The sequence below is a fragment of the Cibotium barometz genome, chromosome 8, assembly GCF_041138505.1.
Source record: "Cibotium barometz isolate CiBa-2024 chromosome 8, ASM4113850v1, whole genome shotgun sequence".
Taxonomy (NCBI): Eukaryota; Viridiplantae; Streptophyta; class Polypodiopsida; order Cyatheales; family Cibotiaceae; genus Cibotium; species Cibotium barometz.
In genome coordinates, this window is record NC_141053.1 from 18740221 (window position 1) to 18757896 (window position 17676).

Here is a 17676-nt window from a genome sequence, read left to right on the forward strand (position 1 = left end):
ATGTCAAGTGGGACAAGCACACGTTCCAGATCGATCGGAATGTGTCAAACACCCCTGTGACCATTAAGTGTGAGCCAGGTATTCCAAACTTTCCGCTCATAAGCCACTTGCAGGCTAAGCGAGCAGTCAGGAAAGGCGCACAGTGTGCAATGATTTACGTCCAGACAGCCCAGGCGGTGGCCAGTGCTTCCGAGAAGTACTCGGTTCTCCATGAAAAGTTCCAGAGGATTTTTCTTCGGGACAGTCTCCCTCCCCAGCTTCCCCCGTCCAGACCGGAGGATCACAAGATTGACCTCCTCCCAGGCTCGGAACCCCCGAGCAAGTTTCCGTATCGCCTTTCTAAGGCAATGGAATCGGAGTTGGACCGCCAACTCCAAGAATTGTTGCAAGCTGGCTTCATCCGCCCCAGCGTGTCGCCGTTTGCAGCACCGATCTTATTTGTCAAGAAGAAAGATGGGTCTTCTCGGTTGTGTGTCGATTATCGTGCACTCAACAAGCTGACTATCAAGAGCAGATTCCCGATGCCTCGAATTGACTATATTCTCGAGAGGCTGAATGGAGCTAAGGTGTTCTCTAAATTGGATTTAAAGAGTGGGTACCACCAGGTTCGGATTGTGGAGGGGGACATCCCCAAGACCGCTTTCCGTACATAACGGGCCCACTATGAATTTGTGGTCATGCCATTTGGTTTGACGAACGCCCCAGCTACATTTAACCGCATGATGATGCGTATTTTCCGGGAGTTGATTGGAGTGTGTGTGTTCATATTTCTGGACGACATACTCATATTTTCAGCTACAGTTGAGCAGCATGACATTGATGTGGAGAAAGTCCTTAGGTTGCTGGAAAGCAACGAGCTCTATGTCAATGAAAAGAAGTCAGAATTTTATCTGTTCCAGGTGCATTACTTGGGATATATAATCAGTGCCGAAGGCATTCGACTTGATCCGGCTAAAGTGGCCGAGATTGTTAACTGGGAAGTACCTCAGACTGCTTATGACATTAGATCATTTGTTGGTATATGCCAGGCATATTCCACCCACGTTGACAAGTTTTCTGATCTCTCGGCGGACCTCACCGATCTGCTAAAGGGAGTAAAAACAAGGAGGCAAAAGATTCGAATGACTCCACTAGCGTTGGAGGCATTCCAGAACCTCAAGGTGGCTTTGTCAGAAGCGCCTTGTCTAGCCCTTGCCTCGTGGGACGAACCATTTCAAGTGATCACCGATGCGAGTAACATCGCAATTGGAGGTGTATTGCAACAGAATGGTCATCCAGTAGCTTACATGTCTCGTAAGTTACTGCCCGCCGAAAAGAATTACTCAGTCTATGATCGTGAACTCCTAGCAGTCATTCAAGCCTTGAAACATTGGAAACATTTCCTGTATGGCCGTGACTTCGAGGTCCGCACTGACCATCAGGCATTGCGCTGGATTCAGACAATGCCAAGTGCACAGTGGAGTGATCGACAACACCGTTGGAGTCAGATATTCCAGCAGTTTGGTGGCATGATTGAGTACCTTCCAGGAAAGGCCAATCCAGTGGCCGATGCTTTGAGCAGGAAGGATTCAGACCACTAGACTAGACCTTGTTGGTACAGGACTAGAAGACATGAAGCACACGTACGCGGATTCCGAGGAATTCGGTACTCAGTGGGAACAGGCATTGGATGCCACAGGACCATGCCATTTTCTGATACGCGATGGTTGGCTTTACTACAAAGGCCGACTATGTGTCATGAAATCATTCCGGGCAGCTCTTCTCCATGATGCCCATGACGCCATTACAGGTGGTCATAGGGGCATGAATTCGACTCTGGAGAAATTAGAACGGCAATACTATTGGCCAAAGATGAGGCGTGATGTGTTTACTTATGTACAACGCTGTGACATTTGTCAAAAGGTGAAAGCTCCTCGTGGAAAGAAGATAGGGTTGTTACAGCCTTTGCCAATTCCTGAGGGTCCTTTCCAAGACATTTCGATGGACTTTGTCACAAATCTGCCTCCCAGTCCGAGTAAGCGTAATACACAGTGTTTGACTATTGTTGACAGGTTCAGCAAATTTGTGATGCTTATTCCTTGCAGGGCCAATGTGACTGCCGAGGATGTTGCCCAGCTATTCATTCGGCATTGGTACCCGATTGGTGGGATTCCTAGGACCATAGTGTCAGACCGAGATGCCAAGTTTACCAGTCATTTTTGGAGGGCATTGTTTGATAATTTTGGTACTAAGTTGAATTTTTCCAGTGCATTCCACCCACAGAGAGATGGCCAGACAGAGATATACAACCAGTTGGCCTTTGATGTGCTGAAGTGTTATGTCCACGATCAGCAAGGTAAGTGGGAATCGTTTTTGCCTTTAGTTCAAGCTGTGTTGAATGACTCTTTTTCTTCAGCTATTGGCAGGACTCCATATGAGGCAGCGTTTGGAAGGCCTTTCCAGTCGTTGTTAACCAGGACCTCGTCTTCAGTACCGGAGGCGAACAGAGTGACGGAGTCTTACCAGGAGATCCTAGAGTCCGTCAAAGACAGGTTGGCTAAAGCGCAAGAGGCCTACACTCGACAGGCCAATAAAGACCGAAGGGACATGAAGTTTTCGGAAGGAGATTGGGTATATCTTCGGATTATGAAGCAAAGATTAAAGCAGGTGGGCAAGCGATGCCCAAAGTTGTCTTTTAGGAGCTTCGGACCATTCCCCATCCGGAAAAAGATTAATGAGGTGTCTATGCAGTTAAAGCTACCTCCGAGTTGGACTATGCACGATGTATTTCATGTCAGTTGGTTAAAGCCATATGCAGGTCCACCCCCTTCAGAGGTCAAAGACGAAGCGGAACCAGACATCATTGATGAAGCAGAAGTAATGGTTCCAGAACAGATCCTTCTGCACCGTTTCAAGCATGGCTCAGGCCGAAGACTACGACAGTTCCTCACGAAGTTTCAGGACCGAGGAACTCATGAAGTGGTATGGCTCGACAAAGAATTTTTCGAAGACTATCCGGCTTTATTGACGGATTATTTGGAGGCTATGCAGCTTCCGTCAAGTTAAGCAGAAGGGGATGTCACGTGCATCCCGCACTTGGATGCCACGTAGACATTTCTGTACAGAAGGTGCAGGACCTGGGATGGTGAACTGGTCCCATGTGAGCCCAGTCCGGGACGAGTCAACCAGGGATCCATCTCAGTCGTCCGAGGTCAGGTGTGCATTGTCCTGCACATGAGTCCAAGGTCAGGTGTGCATTGTCCTGCACATGAAGCAGTGCCAGTCCACGCTGTGAGTCTCCCTCTGGAATGATGTCAGATGTGCTGAGTATCTGGTTTGCAACTGGATGCCAGGCCTCTGTAGGCATGTAGTTTGCATGTAGAGATGGGGCCAGCCCATAGGGCTACCCCAGGGCAAGGTTTTGCATTGGCATACTTAGTATGGGCATGGGGGAGGTATAGAACCACCCCCAAGGGGCCAGGAGGGCCCAAGATATTGCCCACCAGCCAAGGCAAGGGCTGGAGGGTCAGTCGGCCAGCTCCAGAACCTCTGGACAGGCAGCCGACAGAGGGTAAAACCCTAGAACAGCAGGCGGCCTGCCCAGAGTCATGCGCAGGCTGGACAGGGTCTAAACAAGTGTGAAAACACTTTATTAAAGTGTGAACACAATTTAATGATGAAACTCAGTCGTGGGTGCTTCCTGAAACCAGCCGACTGCATGAAGGGAGGGGTATAAATACCCCAGCCCATAATTCATTGTAGTCATCTCACAATTCACCAAGAGCCTCAAGCATTCAAGGGCCAGGACAGCCAAGGGTTTGCTAAAGCTAAGGGGTGAAGGACTGAAGGTCAAGGGCAGGTTTTCCAGCCAAGAAAAGGTCAAGTACTTTGTATTTGTTTCAGATTTACATCATTCTAATAAAGCAAATACACCATCCGTGGTGGGGGCCCTACAGAGGGTAATTGGGACCCAATACTGTGTCCTCTCCATCTCCCCCTTCTCTCTCTATTTTCTGCACATCGTCTTTCAGTTTTGTGCGTTAATTCCGTCGCGAAAAGAGTGCTGATTTCTGAGTTTTGAAGAACCGATCCTTCTCCGAAGCTTCCGCATATTACATGGATGAGGTAACTCTTCTCCATCAATTCATTTGGAAGCTTAATCTACCTTTGAATAACCTCATCAAGAATGTAAAACCATCCCCTATTCCAGAAGCCATAATTATAGCCAGAGACTGTGATAAAGTTTTTTTTATATAGAAAGTGTCGAGAAGGACATGAGTCCTTTCATGTTAATCAAGAAGAGGTCCCCTAATTCAAGAGGAACGTCAAGCCCACCCCTGGCTACAAGGAATCATGAGCTAGAGCAAAAATTAGGTCAAGAAATAGGGATAGCAGAATTAAAGATAACCGAATTCAACAAGTATTTCTATGAGTAAATAGAAGAGGATTGGTGCAAGATTCATGTGAAGTAATGTGCATGATGAATAGAGGTATTCTAAAAGACGGTACTAAGATTATGAAATTACTATCATAGGTTAGATTGCGTAAAGGATTGATTCCCTTACGTTTCTCCATGACAATTTGTTAAGTACCATATTACATGGGCGTATAGAATAAGGAATTCGAAGGTTCATAGCATATGAGAGGTATATGGATGCATGAAATTAGAATAATAAAGACCTTTTGGAGGCACAACAAAACGAGCCAAGCACATGAAATAAACGAATCTTTAAGAACAATATTTAGATAAAAGAAGATTTTTACCTAGTGGGGACACCACTTTGAAAGAGACAGGAGAATTTACTACCCCAGCTCGCGAGATGAGGACATCTCGAATCTTTTAAGTGGGGGAGATTGTAAGGTCCCTCCCAAGCCATGTATGTATGTGTCTCTTTTAATATAGAATTCAATAAGGAAAGAGAGTGTAATTAGAGAAGAGTGAGACAACAAGGCTAGAAACATTAGGAAAGTGTTAGAATAAAAATATTAGCTCAAAAAATCCTAAAAGAAATAAGAAAATAAGAATAGTTCTATTAAGAGATAAGTATTCCCAAAAATAGAATTTCGAGTTTAGGTGATAAGAGGTCATATTTAGAGTACTTTTACACATTTAGAGTCCATGCATACTAAAAATGTGAAAAAACAACGCGTTTCTAAAGATGGCGCGTTTGTGGCTATATACAGACGTTTTTGCCTATTCTGCCCGCGTTGGCTTGTAGACCAGATGCCTTCCCGTTCTTTTGACCGGTTATACGACTATATTCTGAGTTTTTATCAGAGAGTTATGGTCGAAATAATTTGCTGATTAAAATGGATTGTTATCTTGGTTAAATTAAGGTACAGGTACAACTTCTCCCTGCCTTGACGCTGCCCTGTTCTTGTGCTTGTATAGCCGGACGGCGGAGATGTTAGTAAGGCCCGGAGTTGGCCCATGGTATCCCTCATACCATTGGGATAATGAGGTTTGCCGATTGAGGCGAGTGATTATGATGCTGTCTAGTTCTGAGGGCCCAGGCTAGTGCGGTGAATTAGCCCACCCTAGTGCGCAGACATCCCTTTGAGGGGCGGGAGGATCGAGCGATGGAGCCTGAGAGGACGACAGGCCGGCTTGAGTCCTCGCCAGCGGCCGACGATGAGGTGTATGGTCCCGTAGGGTTTTCCCCAGCATGTAGAGGCTGGAAGGCCGAATTCTAGATTATCGACGGTATAAAGGAAAAGAATAAGAGAGCCAGTTTGGCTTGTATGAAATTGATTCATGTTTAAACTTTGTCTTTGGCATTATTGTATTGTGAAAAAAGGTTGTTTTAACAAACCTTGTGAAAAGGGCTTTAATTAAGGAACATGTTTATTTATGTCAAACAGTGTGGTAGGATTAATTAGAAAACAAATTGACGCGTGAGTAGGGTGGAAAGTGGGAGGATGGAATGCCCCGATGGCACCATCCTACGGACGGGTGGACCCGATTAGTCAGGTAGCTTTCCAACATATTAAGTGAAAGCCCTACGTTAGATAAATAGGTTCTCGAGCAATTCTATTCTAGAAGACTAGGCCAGCGGTTGTGCCTTGCATGGATGAGGAAAAAAGCGTTCTCTAGGAATCAAGACTAGTAGTTGCCCAAATTATGATCAATTACCCTATGGGTGATTTGATTTTTAGAAGACTACGTTTCCCCTGCGGGATAGAACTAGGTCTTACCTATGAATCGTATCCTTGAATCTCTGTATGATCAAGGTGTCGATGAATAGGAAATTTTTCCCAAGATAAGACTTAGTGGACTATCTTAAGTGTTTCTCCTATTTGTGGAAGGGGGGAACCTTACAGCTACCATTGAGTATCCCTATTCAGCATCGTATACACTTCATGTTAGTAATACATGGTAGATTAGGTCATCTCTGTGTACCGTGTATTGAGCATGAAGAAGAAGCAATTTGTGCATGGGTTCAAGGCTTTGATTAGGTGCTAATCACAATCAACTGATTCATAAACACGCTTCCACAGGCACCCATGTTACATCATGCAACGAATATACATCTATTTGCATGCTAATGGTATTTAAAATATACATGCCATGCTATCAAGTTTTGGCTTTGATTCAAAAATTTGATTTGACATTTTTAAGTACATGTCCTATGAAGCTAGTGGTACTTAGGAGTATGCATTGTTGGAAAGTTTTGGTTTTGATTCATTCAGCAAAATTTGTTGACTTGACATGTTTGAATGCTGCATTTCTTGAATCATGCAGGCAGACAAAGCATCTCTGTTGGATGACATTATTGAATACGTAAAATTTTTGCAATTGCAAGTAAAGGTAAGGTACCTGTGTGTGTGTGTGTGTTGGGGGGTGGGAAGGTTGCATATCGGGCTCAATCAAGGGTTCAAGTCCCATTCCCTGCACTTCAGTGCGGTCATATGGATCATATGTGGTCTGTAACTTGGCTATCGTGTTAAAGGACTTTGTGTGGAGTGCTGGAGTAGTTTACGTATGGGGCTTCTAATTGAGAGATCCAATTCCCTTCACTCTGGTGCTGTCATATGGATCATATGTGGTCTGCTGGCTTGGGTATGATGTTATAAGAATCAGCTCTCTCTCTCTCTCTCTCTCTCTCTCTCTCTCAACCCGTGGTGGATGTTAGGCAAACCCAAAAGCTCCAATGAAGTTCTGTACTTCGAAGTAAGGATTCCACTGCTTCAGAACACAAACGATGCAAAATACTCCATGTGTCTGGACTCTTGTGCTAACTGATTTAGATTCGTTAGATTCTGATGTGTCTAGCTTTTAGTTTAAGGCCATTGACGTGGTAATTGGGTTGGTCAACTACAATCATTCGGTATTAGAGGTGAAAGTAATGCTCAAGTCTCAAAGGCTGGATTGCCTAGTTAGCATGCATCAGGGCGAAATTTTGGATAGACTGGTTACTTGTAGATGCGGTGCACTGAGAGAGTCTAAATTGTACTGCCCAACCGCACCATAGGTATGGCAAAGGGTATTTTGCTTGTGTAAGCACGGCAGCCCCTACACATGTTTCATCTCATTGGGTGGTGCCTGGGTCCCACCAATGGCACCAGCATGATGATACACAATACACTTGGATATGCATTTGTACCATGGGGTCTTAGAGGTTGGAAATGTCCCTTCAGCACCTTGGAATCCCTCCCTGGTGCAGGACTCCAGGTGAAAAGATGATCAGCAGCCTTACTGCATGGCACAAGTGGAAGGTATGCTTTTTTTTTTTTTGTTTTTCAAGGCGGGGTCTAGCACGGCCTTAGAATGCTGCCCATAGACTCGAACAGAGAAACACTTTTGTCATTAGCTTCATCACTCCCTTTTCTGAGAGTGGTTTTGCCACCCACCTTAAGGCAGGGAAATTATACAGCATGGAAATTATAGAGGTGACTCCGGCAGAGACTATCAGCACCTTATGGACAGATGTTGTCCGTGGCTGCTTGACAGGGAACCTTGCGTGCTATGCAGGAGTGCGCAGCTGCTTTACTGCACCTTTGTCGTGACTAACCTTCCTTGATTAAGGTCTTCCATGCGATCAGATGGTGTGGTCTCCCCTTGATATCTGATCTTCCTCCTAGGGTCGCCATCCAATGTCCATGAAGGCCCCCCTGATCTTTCAGTTTGTTTTTTAAAGTTCTTGGACCCAGCATGTCAGGCAAAGTTCACTTCAAACACCAAACACCTAGTGACCACAGGCTTCTATAACTCATTACATCCCGGGGCCTTTCACCTTTATAGTTTGATAGGTTATCACAGTGCAATCATATCTCTTTTGTTTTTGTGTTTATTTACTTTGGTGGAAACAAATTTGGAGCCATAAATTTGTCACTGACTCATTGTCTCATCTTTGCTATTCAGGTGTTAAGTATGAGTAGGTTGGGTGGCACAGGTGCTGTTGCACCTCTTGTTGCAGATGTTTCTGCAGAGGTAATTGCTTTGAAACAACCTCTGCGAATCTACCTTAGGCCCCCATGATCTTGCTAGTAATATGTTAATGACTCTTTACTCCTTATTTTAGAGGGAAAGGTGTTTTTGATAGTCAATTTGCATCCTGTATATGTTCGTAGGGGCACAGCAGTTTTGAAGCAGCTATGCTTCCGAGTATCGGTGGGGCTACAGGTGCTTTGCAAGACTACAACATGTCTGTGACTGAAGAAGAAGTTGCAAAGCTGATGGAGACGGATATGGGCTCGGCCATGCGGTTCCTTCAAACCAAAGGGATGTGCCTTATGCCTATCTCCTTGGCAACAGCGATTTCAAGCAAGGATGCTATGCATTCAACAGGATATACTAGTGCAACAGACTGACTTGGGCTGGTTCCAACACAGCTCCATGCCTGTCTGCAGGGTCCATGAGGGATGGAAGGGGAATCTCTTGCCAGTCCAATTTACTGCCCTTGTAGGGATGAGGAACTCCTGTTCATAAATTTGTCCTTTGAATCATTCACCATACTTTTTAGAACATCTAGAGTATAAAAATTATAAGTAGGGGTTCAAGAGAGCATGTAATTCTGGCTAAATGTGATATATTGAAAGTAAAAAGAAAAGAAGCATAACCTCATATTTTGAAAATCTCTGCTGGCTAAGGCATTTCAACCTGTAGCAACCAGTTGTAAAGAAGACTAGCTGCTCCAGAGACACAAGTATGGGGTGTATTGTGCATGTATGGTATGTGTATGGATGTATGCATGTATGTAGGTAGGTAGTAATATCTCCCAAACTAGCGTGAAAATTAAGCCTGAGGATCTAGGTTGAAGAAGGAAGCTATCACGTGACTCCATTGCAAAAAGCATTTTTTGTAGTAATTGTGTCATCAAAACAAGGGTCTACATCATTGCTCAAGATGATGACGTCAATGAGCATGCAGCATGTGGCACAGCCAAAAGAGAAAATCTGTTCTCTTAAAAAATCTAATACTGCTTGATATGGTTTATAGTTTATCCCTATGTGATTAACCTAAGGATACCACATGAGTCATGCAAATATGTGCTAAAGATACCTGTATTTCTTATGTGCTTGATATGGTTTATAGTTTATCCCTGTGTGATTCACCTAAGGATACTGCATGAGTCATGCAAATATGTGCTAATTCTAACCCTCTTAGTGTAGGTTGAGGCTTCAAAATAATGAGCAAAGGAAACAAAAAGGGGTGGGTGCAGCACAGAAAGAAAACAAAGATAGTGCTCAATGCGAGGATGGCCATAGGAGATGCAAAGGCACAAGATTACCAATAGGACCAAGAGTATTATAGATTTCACTGAGCGGATTGGGAAGATTAGGGTTTGCATTGGCTAGAAGGCTGACTAATTTATCCCCACGATAAACATCTTCACATGATGGAAGGTATTAATAATACGGCAGTAGGGGAAAATCACCATTGCCTGCACCAAATTGTGGCTTACACTTGCACAACCCAAATGGAAAAAGCAAGTGCCAGAGCTAGGTTCTCCTACTGAACGGATCAGTTCTATCCTTGCACATTCAGTATTTTTTTACAGTTTAATTATTATTAGTAAGTATCCTCTGTACATCCATAGGTTGAGGGTGTTAGCAATCAGGCTAAAGCCTGCTGACACACAAAGGTAATGTTATCAATTATGCCATGATAGTTGACATGGAGAAACCCATGGCTTACAAAATGAATGCTGAGAGAAGATTTATCTTTTGTGGTGTCTAGGGCTGCTCTAACCCCGCCTTGACTTGGTCCTAGATGGCTTCCAAGATGGGTCTTCATGAAGTAAGTGCAAAAGGGGCGATGTTTACAAACTTGGAGAAGTAATTGTCACTCTTTAAGGATGGCAGACTTCACTGTTGGATGCTTGCCTAAAAACTATTAGGATGCTGTCAAGAGGGGCATGAAAGATACATATCATGTTAGAACTTGCAAGATGTGGCAGTTCAAAGTAGCATATAAAGAGGTAACTTGAGAAGTCTTGTCTATCGATGAGGTAGGAAGAGGCTATGCGAACTTGATGGTAGCTAAGGAAACCATGGAGGCAACTTGTTTAAGATTCTCACCACCTTGATGGCAACCCACTTGCATAGTAAGGTGAGATATATATGAAGAAGGTTGTCCTGTAATACACTGAGGTCGGTCGAGTTGAGTCTAAAAAACAAACAGGCAAGGAGGCTATGGGCAGAGAGGCAGACTAGGAGAGGAAATGTAGGTAGGTTGTAGAAGAGGAAGCCAAGGCATCTAGGGAAGTAGAGACAACATGAGAAGGAGCTTGAAGAAGAACATCAGCTTGTGCAGGAAAGTGAGAATGCCACTCCTGGAGTAAGAAGAAAGGGGAAAAAATGTAGATGTTGTGGTGAGAAAATGCATATTTCTTTTTACAATGGGCAATCTGCAAAACAATCTAGGTTTGGAATTGGACAATATGATAACAACAATCCTTAACCAGCATGCCTAGATATGAAGGATTTAAAGGAAAATCTAAAAGAAGTGTGCCAAATCAGCATGAAGAACCCTCTGATTAACTTGCATATTGGATGGATGCATGCTGAAGGATCCTAGTAAAAGGTTGTTAAGGTGCACCTTGAACTCATAAAAGATCTCAAGGCAATGGCAAGGCAATGCAGAAGTATAGAGGAGTTTATGGGTAATTTGAAGCACTTTCAGCATGCTCTGAAGAGGAGAAAATTATATTGGTAAAGAGCAACAATAGGAGTGAGACTTTATTAATAGCCATGGTAACAGGCCACCCTGGCATTTATATTGTTTTGGTGTAATCCAATTCTTGTGCATGGCTTTTGCCTGCTTTTGGTTTCCATTCCTTCTTAAGTTTTTTCCTACTTCTTGTTGCCATGAATGGGATGTACTTGCATAATCCATCCAGCTATGACTTCACGGGGTACCTTGACTGCTTTAGGTGGCCATTCCAACTTGTTACCATCATAATACCCTTGCTTCTTCAAAATTCATTCCAATGCAAAACCATCTTCAAAAAGGGTTGAAATGAGAAGGTTAAACCTTTGTGCCTTTGTTAGGGATTTCTTCTTGTTACACACAAGGGATTTCAAGTCGTTTTTTGTTGGTACTTCTCCTTCGGAGCTATTACTTGCATAATATGCTTGAGTCGCAAGAAGCTTTTGTGATGTAGATTTTGGGTTGTGGATGGAGAATTCAAGGATTTAAAACTTGGAAGTTGATAAAGATAGTGGAATGTATATTGGTGATTAATGTATATAGTGGAATGTATATTGGTGATTGATGGCAAGGCTTCAATTTTGGAGTTTGGTACTACTCACTATTCAATAGCATTACCACTATCTTGTCATGCATTAGACTTGCATTCATAACATAAATTCTAACCTTTGATCTAAAAAAATGTAGCATCAAATGAAGTTACACAAGATTCAGTTGGGGTTAAGTTTGTCTTCCAAGAGTGCACCAAGTTCTATAAGACATGAGGATATCACTGCTACAATGTCTAGAATAATCTCCCTTGGTCAAGATATTGTCATATAACCAAGTAGGTTAAATTGGAAGATGGCATCTACCAAGTAGGATCAACATGGCATCTAACATGGATTTCAATGGCATCCACTAAGTAGGTGAAATTGGTAGTTCTTCCTCTTTGAGATCCATGGTAGATGCCATGTTGACCCCAATGAGTTGGGTTTTCTCTTGCCTTATGTTTCGCTCTATGTTTTTCCATCACTTAGTGTAGGTAGGATTGGAAGTTAAAAGGAGATAAAGAGTAGGATTAGGTGAAATCGTGGTGTCATCATCCCCACATTAATCTAGTGCTTGCTCTTCTAGGTGATAAATAGATGAGAAAGGAACCAACAAATCCAACTGGTCAAATTTAATTTAGGCTGTCTACTAGCCCACCATAATAGTGTAGTTGCCTCGATTTCCATGTGGCCAATGATTATAAACTCTGGGAAAGATATTTGTGTATCCTCAATAATCAAGCAAACAAAATTTAGGCTTTGCTATTGGCCCTTGGGGAATGCATGCCATTGTGTGGTTTAAGGTTGCGTAAGTACCAAATTTATCACATTTCAAGAAGGGAACCAATCTTAACAAGAGGATACGATTCCCTCTCCTAGGATTCAAGTATGTTCCAACGTTGGCTTACAGAAGGATAAGGGCCCATTTGAGTGGGTAAGATGACAAAGTGCCTTACGATAGGTCAAGCGGGTGAAACCATATTAACCTACGGAGTGGTTTTAACATTATATGTTCCAACACCGTCTTACAAAAGATAAGTGCCGACTCAAGTGGGTAAGATGGCAAAGCACTTTACGGTACATCAAGTGATGAGTGAAACCATGTTAACCAACATACCCCCCTTCCTAATGGGGTGACTGTATCCTCATGCCACCCAAGTCAGTGGTGGTGAAGCTATGGTCCGGGTGGGTGGAAAGGTATGGATGGTCTAGGATACGTCATGAAGTTGGCATGAAAGGTTAAATGGTATGATTTGGGACCAATTTGCAGATGAAGGCAAAGTGGTGAGAAACTTTGGGTGGTAGAAGGTAGCGTGTTGAGGCAGCATGGAAAGTGATAGGCGATGCAAAACTTCTTTATGCTAAGCTTCTGTTGGTTGTGGAAGTGGCATGGACCCTTCCAAATCAGGTAGTTGTGGTAGAAGCGATCCGCACCTTGTGATTGGCAGAATGAGCACCGGGACCACCATGGATTTGCATGGGTAGATGGTGGTCCAAAATGTAGTGGCATGCATGACACGGTAATATGCCCGGATCTCACAGCATGATACAGAGAAATTAGGCTTCTTCGTGACGAATACGTTGGCTAGGGGTGAGGTTGTATTGGTGTTGAAGTGGGTTTGAAGCAAAGTTTGCATGCATTGACGCTCTTTGGAAGTACTTATTCAAGGTCGAGGGTTCTCCAGGTGGTGGTGGTGGGTTGTACCATGGGTTGCCATGGTCTCCCCATCCAGAGATGTACCTAGAGGGTTGGTGTTGGTGTTGGTGGCGACGCTAGGTGCAGGTGCATGTGTGCATGCGAACCATGAGATGCAAGATTTGAAAGAATTATTGTGATGCCCATAGTGAAATATGCAGGTGATGTGCATGGGCAATGGGCTCGAGGTGTGCTAGTGTGTGGACCCCTCCAACACGACGAGGACTTCTCTCCAATTCAACTTCTTTCTTTGACTTTCTTTGCTTGAAATTTACTTAACATACCTTTTCTGAGGGAGTCAAGATCATTAGAGTGGTGATACAAGGATGGGTGACCTCTAGGGCTTGAGGTATTTGGCATTGCTGAGAACTTGGGATAGAGGTAGTGTGGATTGTGTGGTCGAAGATGAGGTTTCGGAAGGTTCCAATGAATTTTAGGAAGGTCCAAGCGTAGGTCGTACCAGGCTTGTGCCCCCAGGCTTAATGTAAGTTCTAAACGAGTGGTGCCTATGTGTCTATTATATATAGAGCATGTGTATCTATTGTGGTTGGTGTGCATGGGCATTGGGCATGGCCTGTATAGAAGATTATTCTCGGTGAAAACTTCAACACTTTGCTTTCTTCTTCGACACTTTTAATTCCACTTTCTTTGACCCTTTTTTGCACATAGCTTGTGTGCGATACCCTTGGACAAGGGTTTTGTACCAAAATTGGGCCCATAAAGAATGTGGAAGTAGTAGATAGGGCCTGGCATGGGTGAGGCTTCCCAACCCACATTGGTACCAAAGATACCGTTGGTTTCATAGAAAGACATGATGAAGGGCTTGTTGGAAAGCATTCAAATTGGATCGATGCATGATCTCAAAGGGGTGTGAGCTATCTCCGTGAGCTTCTAGAAAGAAATGGTGAGCTTTCATGTCTTTGCTATTATTTTATGATATTTGGCTATGCTTTCAAGCTCGTGGTATATTCTTTTTTTGTAAGATGACTAATATAAATAAACATTATATTATATCGTGTATAATTATATTATAGGCAATAATAATGCTTTCATTATTACATAATGGACTTAACAAGCAAAGCATATTTGGATTTAAAATTTTCAGTTCAAATGCAAGTCCATAATCAAATCTTAATTTTGTCATAACCTAGTCTTATGTAATGAAAGAGCAAGCTCAATGTGTATAAGGTCAAGCATTAAGAACGCATATGTTTATAACAACCATGCACGCCTCACACAATACAACAACACTCTCTAGATACAAATTTGACAAATATTACAAACTATGCATTCATGAAAATATCATGATGACATGATCGTCTAAAAGCTGACTTCAAAAGAGATAAACATGGATATCAATCCTTGTCCAAAAATAATGATAAAAAATTAGATTATAATAGTAAAGCTTACTTGGTTTGTTTAAACCCTATCAAAATACAACTAATGACAATGACAAAGCTTATTTAGTTTGTTGAAACCCCATCAAAAACACAAGTGATCAATCTAAGCCAAAAAACACACAAGGTAGCAAAATCAAGTCTAGCAATCCAAGACCACCAATCCAATCCATGTTTATAACAACCATGGATGCCTCACACAACACATAGCAAGACTATCTAGATACAAATATGACAAACACTACAAATTGTGCATTCATGAAAATATCATGATGGCATGATCATTTAAAAGTCAACTCTAAAAAAGAGATAAATTGTGCCATCATGAAAATATCACGATGGCATGATCATTTAAAAGTCAACTCTAAAAAGAGATAAACATGGATATTAATCTTTGTCCAAAAAGAACGATAGACAAAATTAAATTGACAACAGAAAAGCTTACTTGGTTTGTTCAAACCCTATCAAAATATAGCTTGACAACTGTAAAGCTTACTTAGTTTCTTAAAACCCCATTAAAAACACAAGTTATCTAAGCAAAAAAACACACAATGTAGCAAAATCAACTCTAACAATCCAAGACTACTAATCCAATCCAATAATCTAACTTGACGGTTTCTTCCTCTTGTGTGTGTGTGTAGAAACATCCTCCTCCGCTCATTTGAGCAACCTCTCATAGAAAAACTTGTCCTTCTCCACACATATAAAAAAATTCAGCATCTCCCCACATGCTCTAGCCATGCCTCCACACCCTGCAAGCATATCAAAAACCATATCCTCCTCCTTTGTGAATGTTGCTAGCAACCACCTTTTAGAAAAGACAAATATAAAACGATAATTACCTAAATAACACAGTTATAAAGCTAGGGATTTAAATTCAAAAAATAAAATAAGGCAAAACATTTAAACAAGAGATCATACATGTAAGTATAACACTTACTTGCAAAATAAGATTGATGATCTTTCGGCCTCACCATGAATCTCACCATGAATCGGCCCATTTGGACCCATTGTCAAAGTTGGAGTGGCTCCAATAGGTTAATCAATGGTCATGTTTTGATGTGGTCAGAATGTAATTTCATCGATCCTTGAATCTTGTTCTCTATCCATAAATGGAATCGCATATCCATGTCAATGGAATCGCATATTCCATGCCAATGGAATAGACAAACGACAAGAGCCATAACCTACATAGAATATTTCCCAATTATGGAATGCAACATATATAAATACGTTTGTTCACATACCCCTATACCAATGTTATATTATTACTTGAAAGGTATTCAAAATCTTACATCTTGATTAAACTCTACTCGATGGTAGCCAATTCATATCCCAAGCCATAGTCAATGGTGCATCTCAAACCCTGCTTCTATCGTACACACAACTATCAATCAGTGGGGATATGCTCTACTATGGTAGTGACTACAAGCCACCCTTGGTCACACAAGAAAGTGGGGATATGCTCTACTATGGTAGTGACTACAAGCCACCCTTGGTCACACAAGAATGAATCGACTAATTGACACACTAATTTCAAGAGCTCCTTGCTATGGACATTCCATGGTGGAATGCAATCAACACCTTGGAGCCTCCTTGGCATTTTAAGCATGTGGGAAGATCAGCCCATGCAAACTTTGTGACCCGGCAGTTTAATATGGACCTCAAAGTCAATCCCTACATAGCATGCTCATGTAAAAATCGAGTGATCTTTCAGATTCCTCTGCATAATATTAGCTTAAAAGTTTTCATCAACCTTCATATAACTATAAACCTTTATAGTAATCAAATCCATAATCATAATCAACAGACAAAAGTAAAGGGTGCTCCAATGACCCCTCCTATAACCAACCATGAAATTGACTAAGATCTATGACAATCAAAATCAAGTATATATTGCAAAACAGCAAGTGCGTTGATCATTCAACTAACCATCACCATCAAAATTGTGGGAATCATTGACGTTGGCTTGGATTAGCGCCCCACCACTTTGTGCTTCACCACCGCCAACTTGTTCCCCACTGCCATCTTGTTCACCACTACCACCTTGTGCCCCAAATAAGTTTTGAGCTACCTTAGACCTATGTTTCCCATGTGGATCTACTAGTGGTGGTGGCCGTGATATAGAGCCATGTGAAGGATTTGCTAAAGCACGAACACTCAAAAGGAATGCTACACAAAAGAATAATATCAATGTTTTCAAAGAAGAATTTCAATGTTTTCTACATTCACTTGAACATACGTAAAACAATGCATGTGAGATGCCTATTTGGAATACATACCTTGGTAAAGATACATACCTCGGTGACATGTCTCTCATTGGGAGGGTAATCAATCCACTAAGGACAGCGTTCCTGCTCCCAATCTAATAAGCCCTCATCTTTTCAACAAGAAAGATACATGCCTGAAGGACTATCCCACATCAACCAATCATTCACTTCGATGGGCCTTTGTGTAAGCTTACCCTTTTCCATGAGGGATGACAACCATCTATACAAGGTCACCCAAAAAAAGGAAGTATCAAAGACTTAATACACAGAATTAGCAAAGAATTAATACAAAGAATTATCAAAGATTGAATACAAAGCACTATAAATACAAAATAGAAATATCAAAGACTTTTATTTACCGATAAACCAAACGAGTGGTCTATTTAAGGCTGTTTATCCATGGACTCGACATTCTTCATGAGAGGCTCCAAGCTCACAAAGGCATTTCTAAAATGCAACGTCCGCATCTCTCGCATGTAAGCCTTAGCTCCCTCGGGTAAGGGCTCTCCCCCCCACTCTCCAAGTTCTTGATAATCTCTAGTGCTCTTTCACTGACATGAAACCAGCAAGTTTCTTTCTTCATATTATTATGGAAAGGCACTTTGTCCTTGGGCACTCCCCAATTGTCAATGACATGCTTGGGCCCTGCTAG

At 42.3% G+C, this 17676-nt stretch overlaps 1 protein-coding gene across 11 annotated transcripts in view; it reads left to right on the forward strand.

The window, feature by feature from the left end:
* LOC147635996 (transcription factor UNE12-like) overlaps positions 1 to 9054 on the forward strand; it is a 33980-nt gene extending 24926 nt beyond the window's left edge. For 7 of the 11 annotated variants that reach the window (XM_086801426.1, XM_086801435.1, XM_086801424.1 and 4 more), the window contains 3 exons: positions 6722 to 6787; positions 8342 to 8410; positions 8551 to 9054. In XM_086801426.1, the coding sequence (XP_086657552.1) occupies positions 6722 to 6787; positions 8342 to 8410; positions 8551 to 8790 (375 nt within the window). In that variant the 3' untranslated portion in view covers positions 8791 to 9054. The remainder of the gene's footprint in view (positions 1 to 6721; positions 6788 to 8341; positions 8411 to 8550) is intronic. The other 4 variants (XM_086801430.1, XM_086801436.1, XM_086801429.1 and 1 more) reach the window with 1 other exon arrangement.
* Positions 9055 to 17676: the final 8622 nt, after the last annotated feature.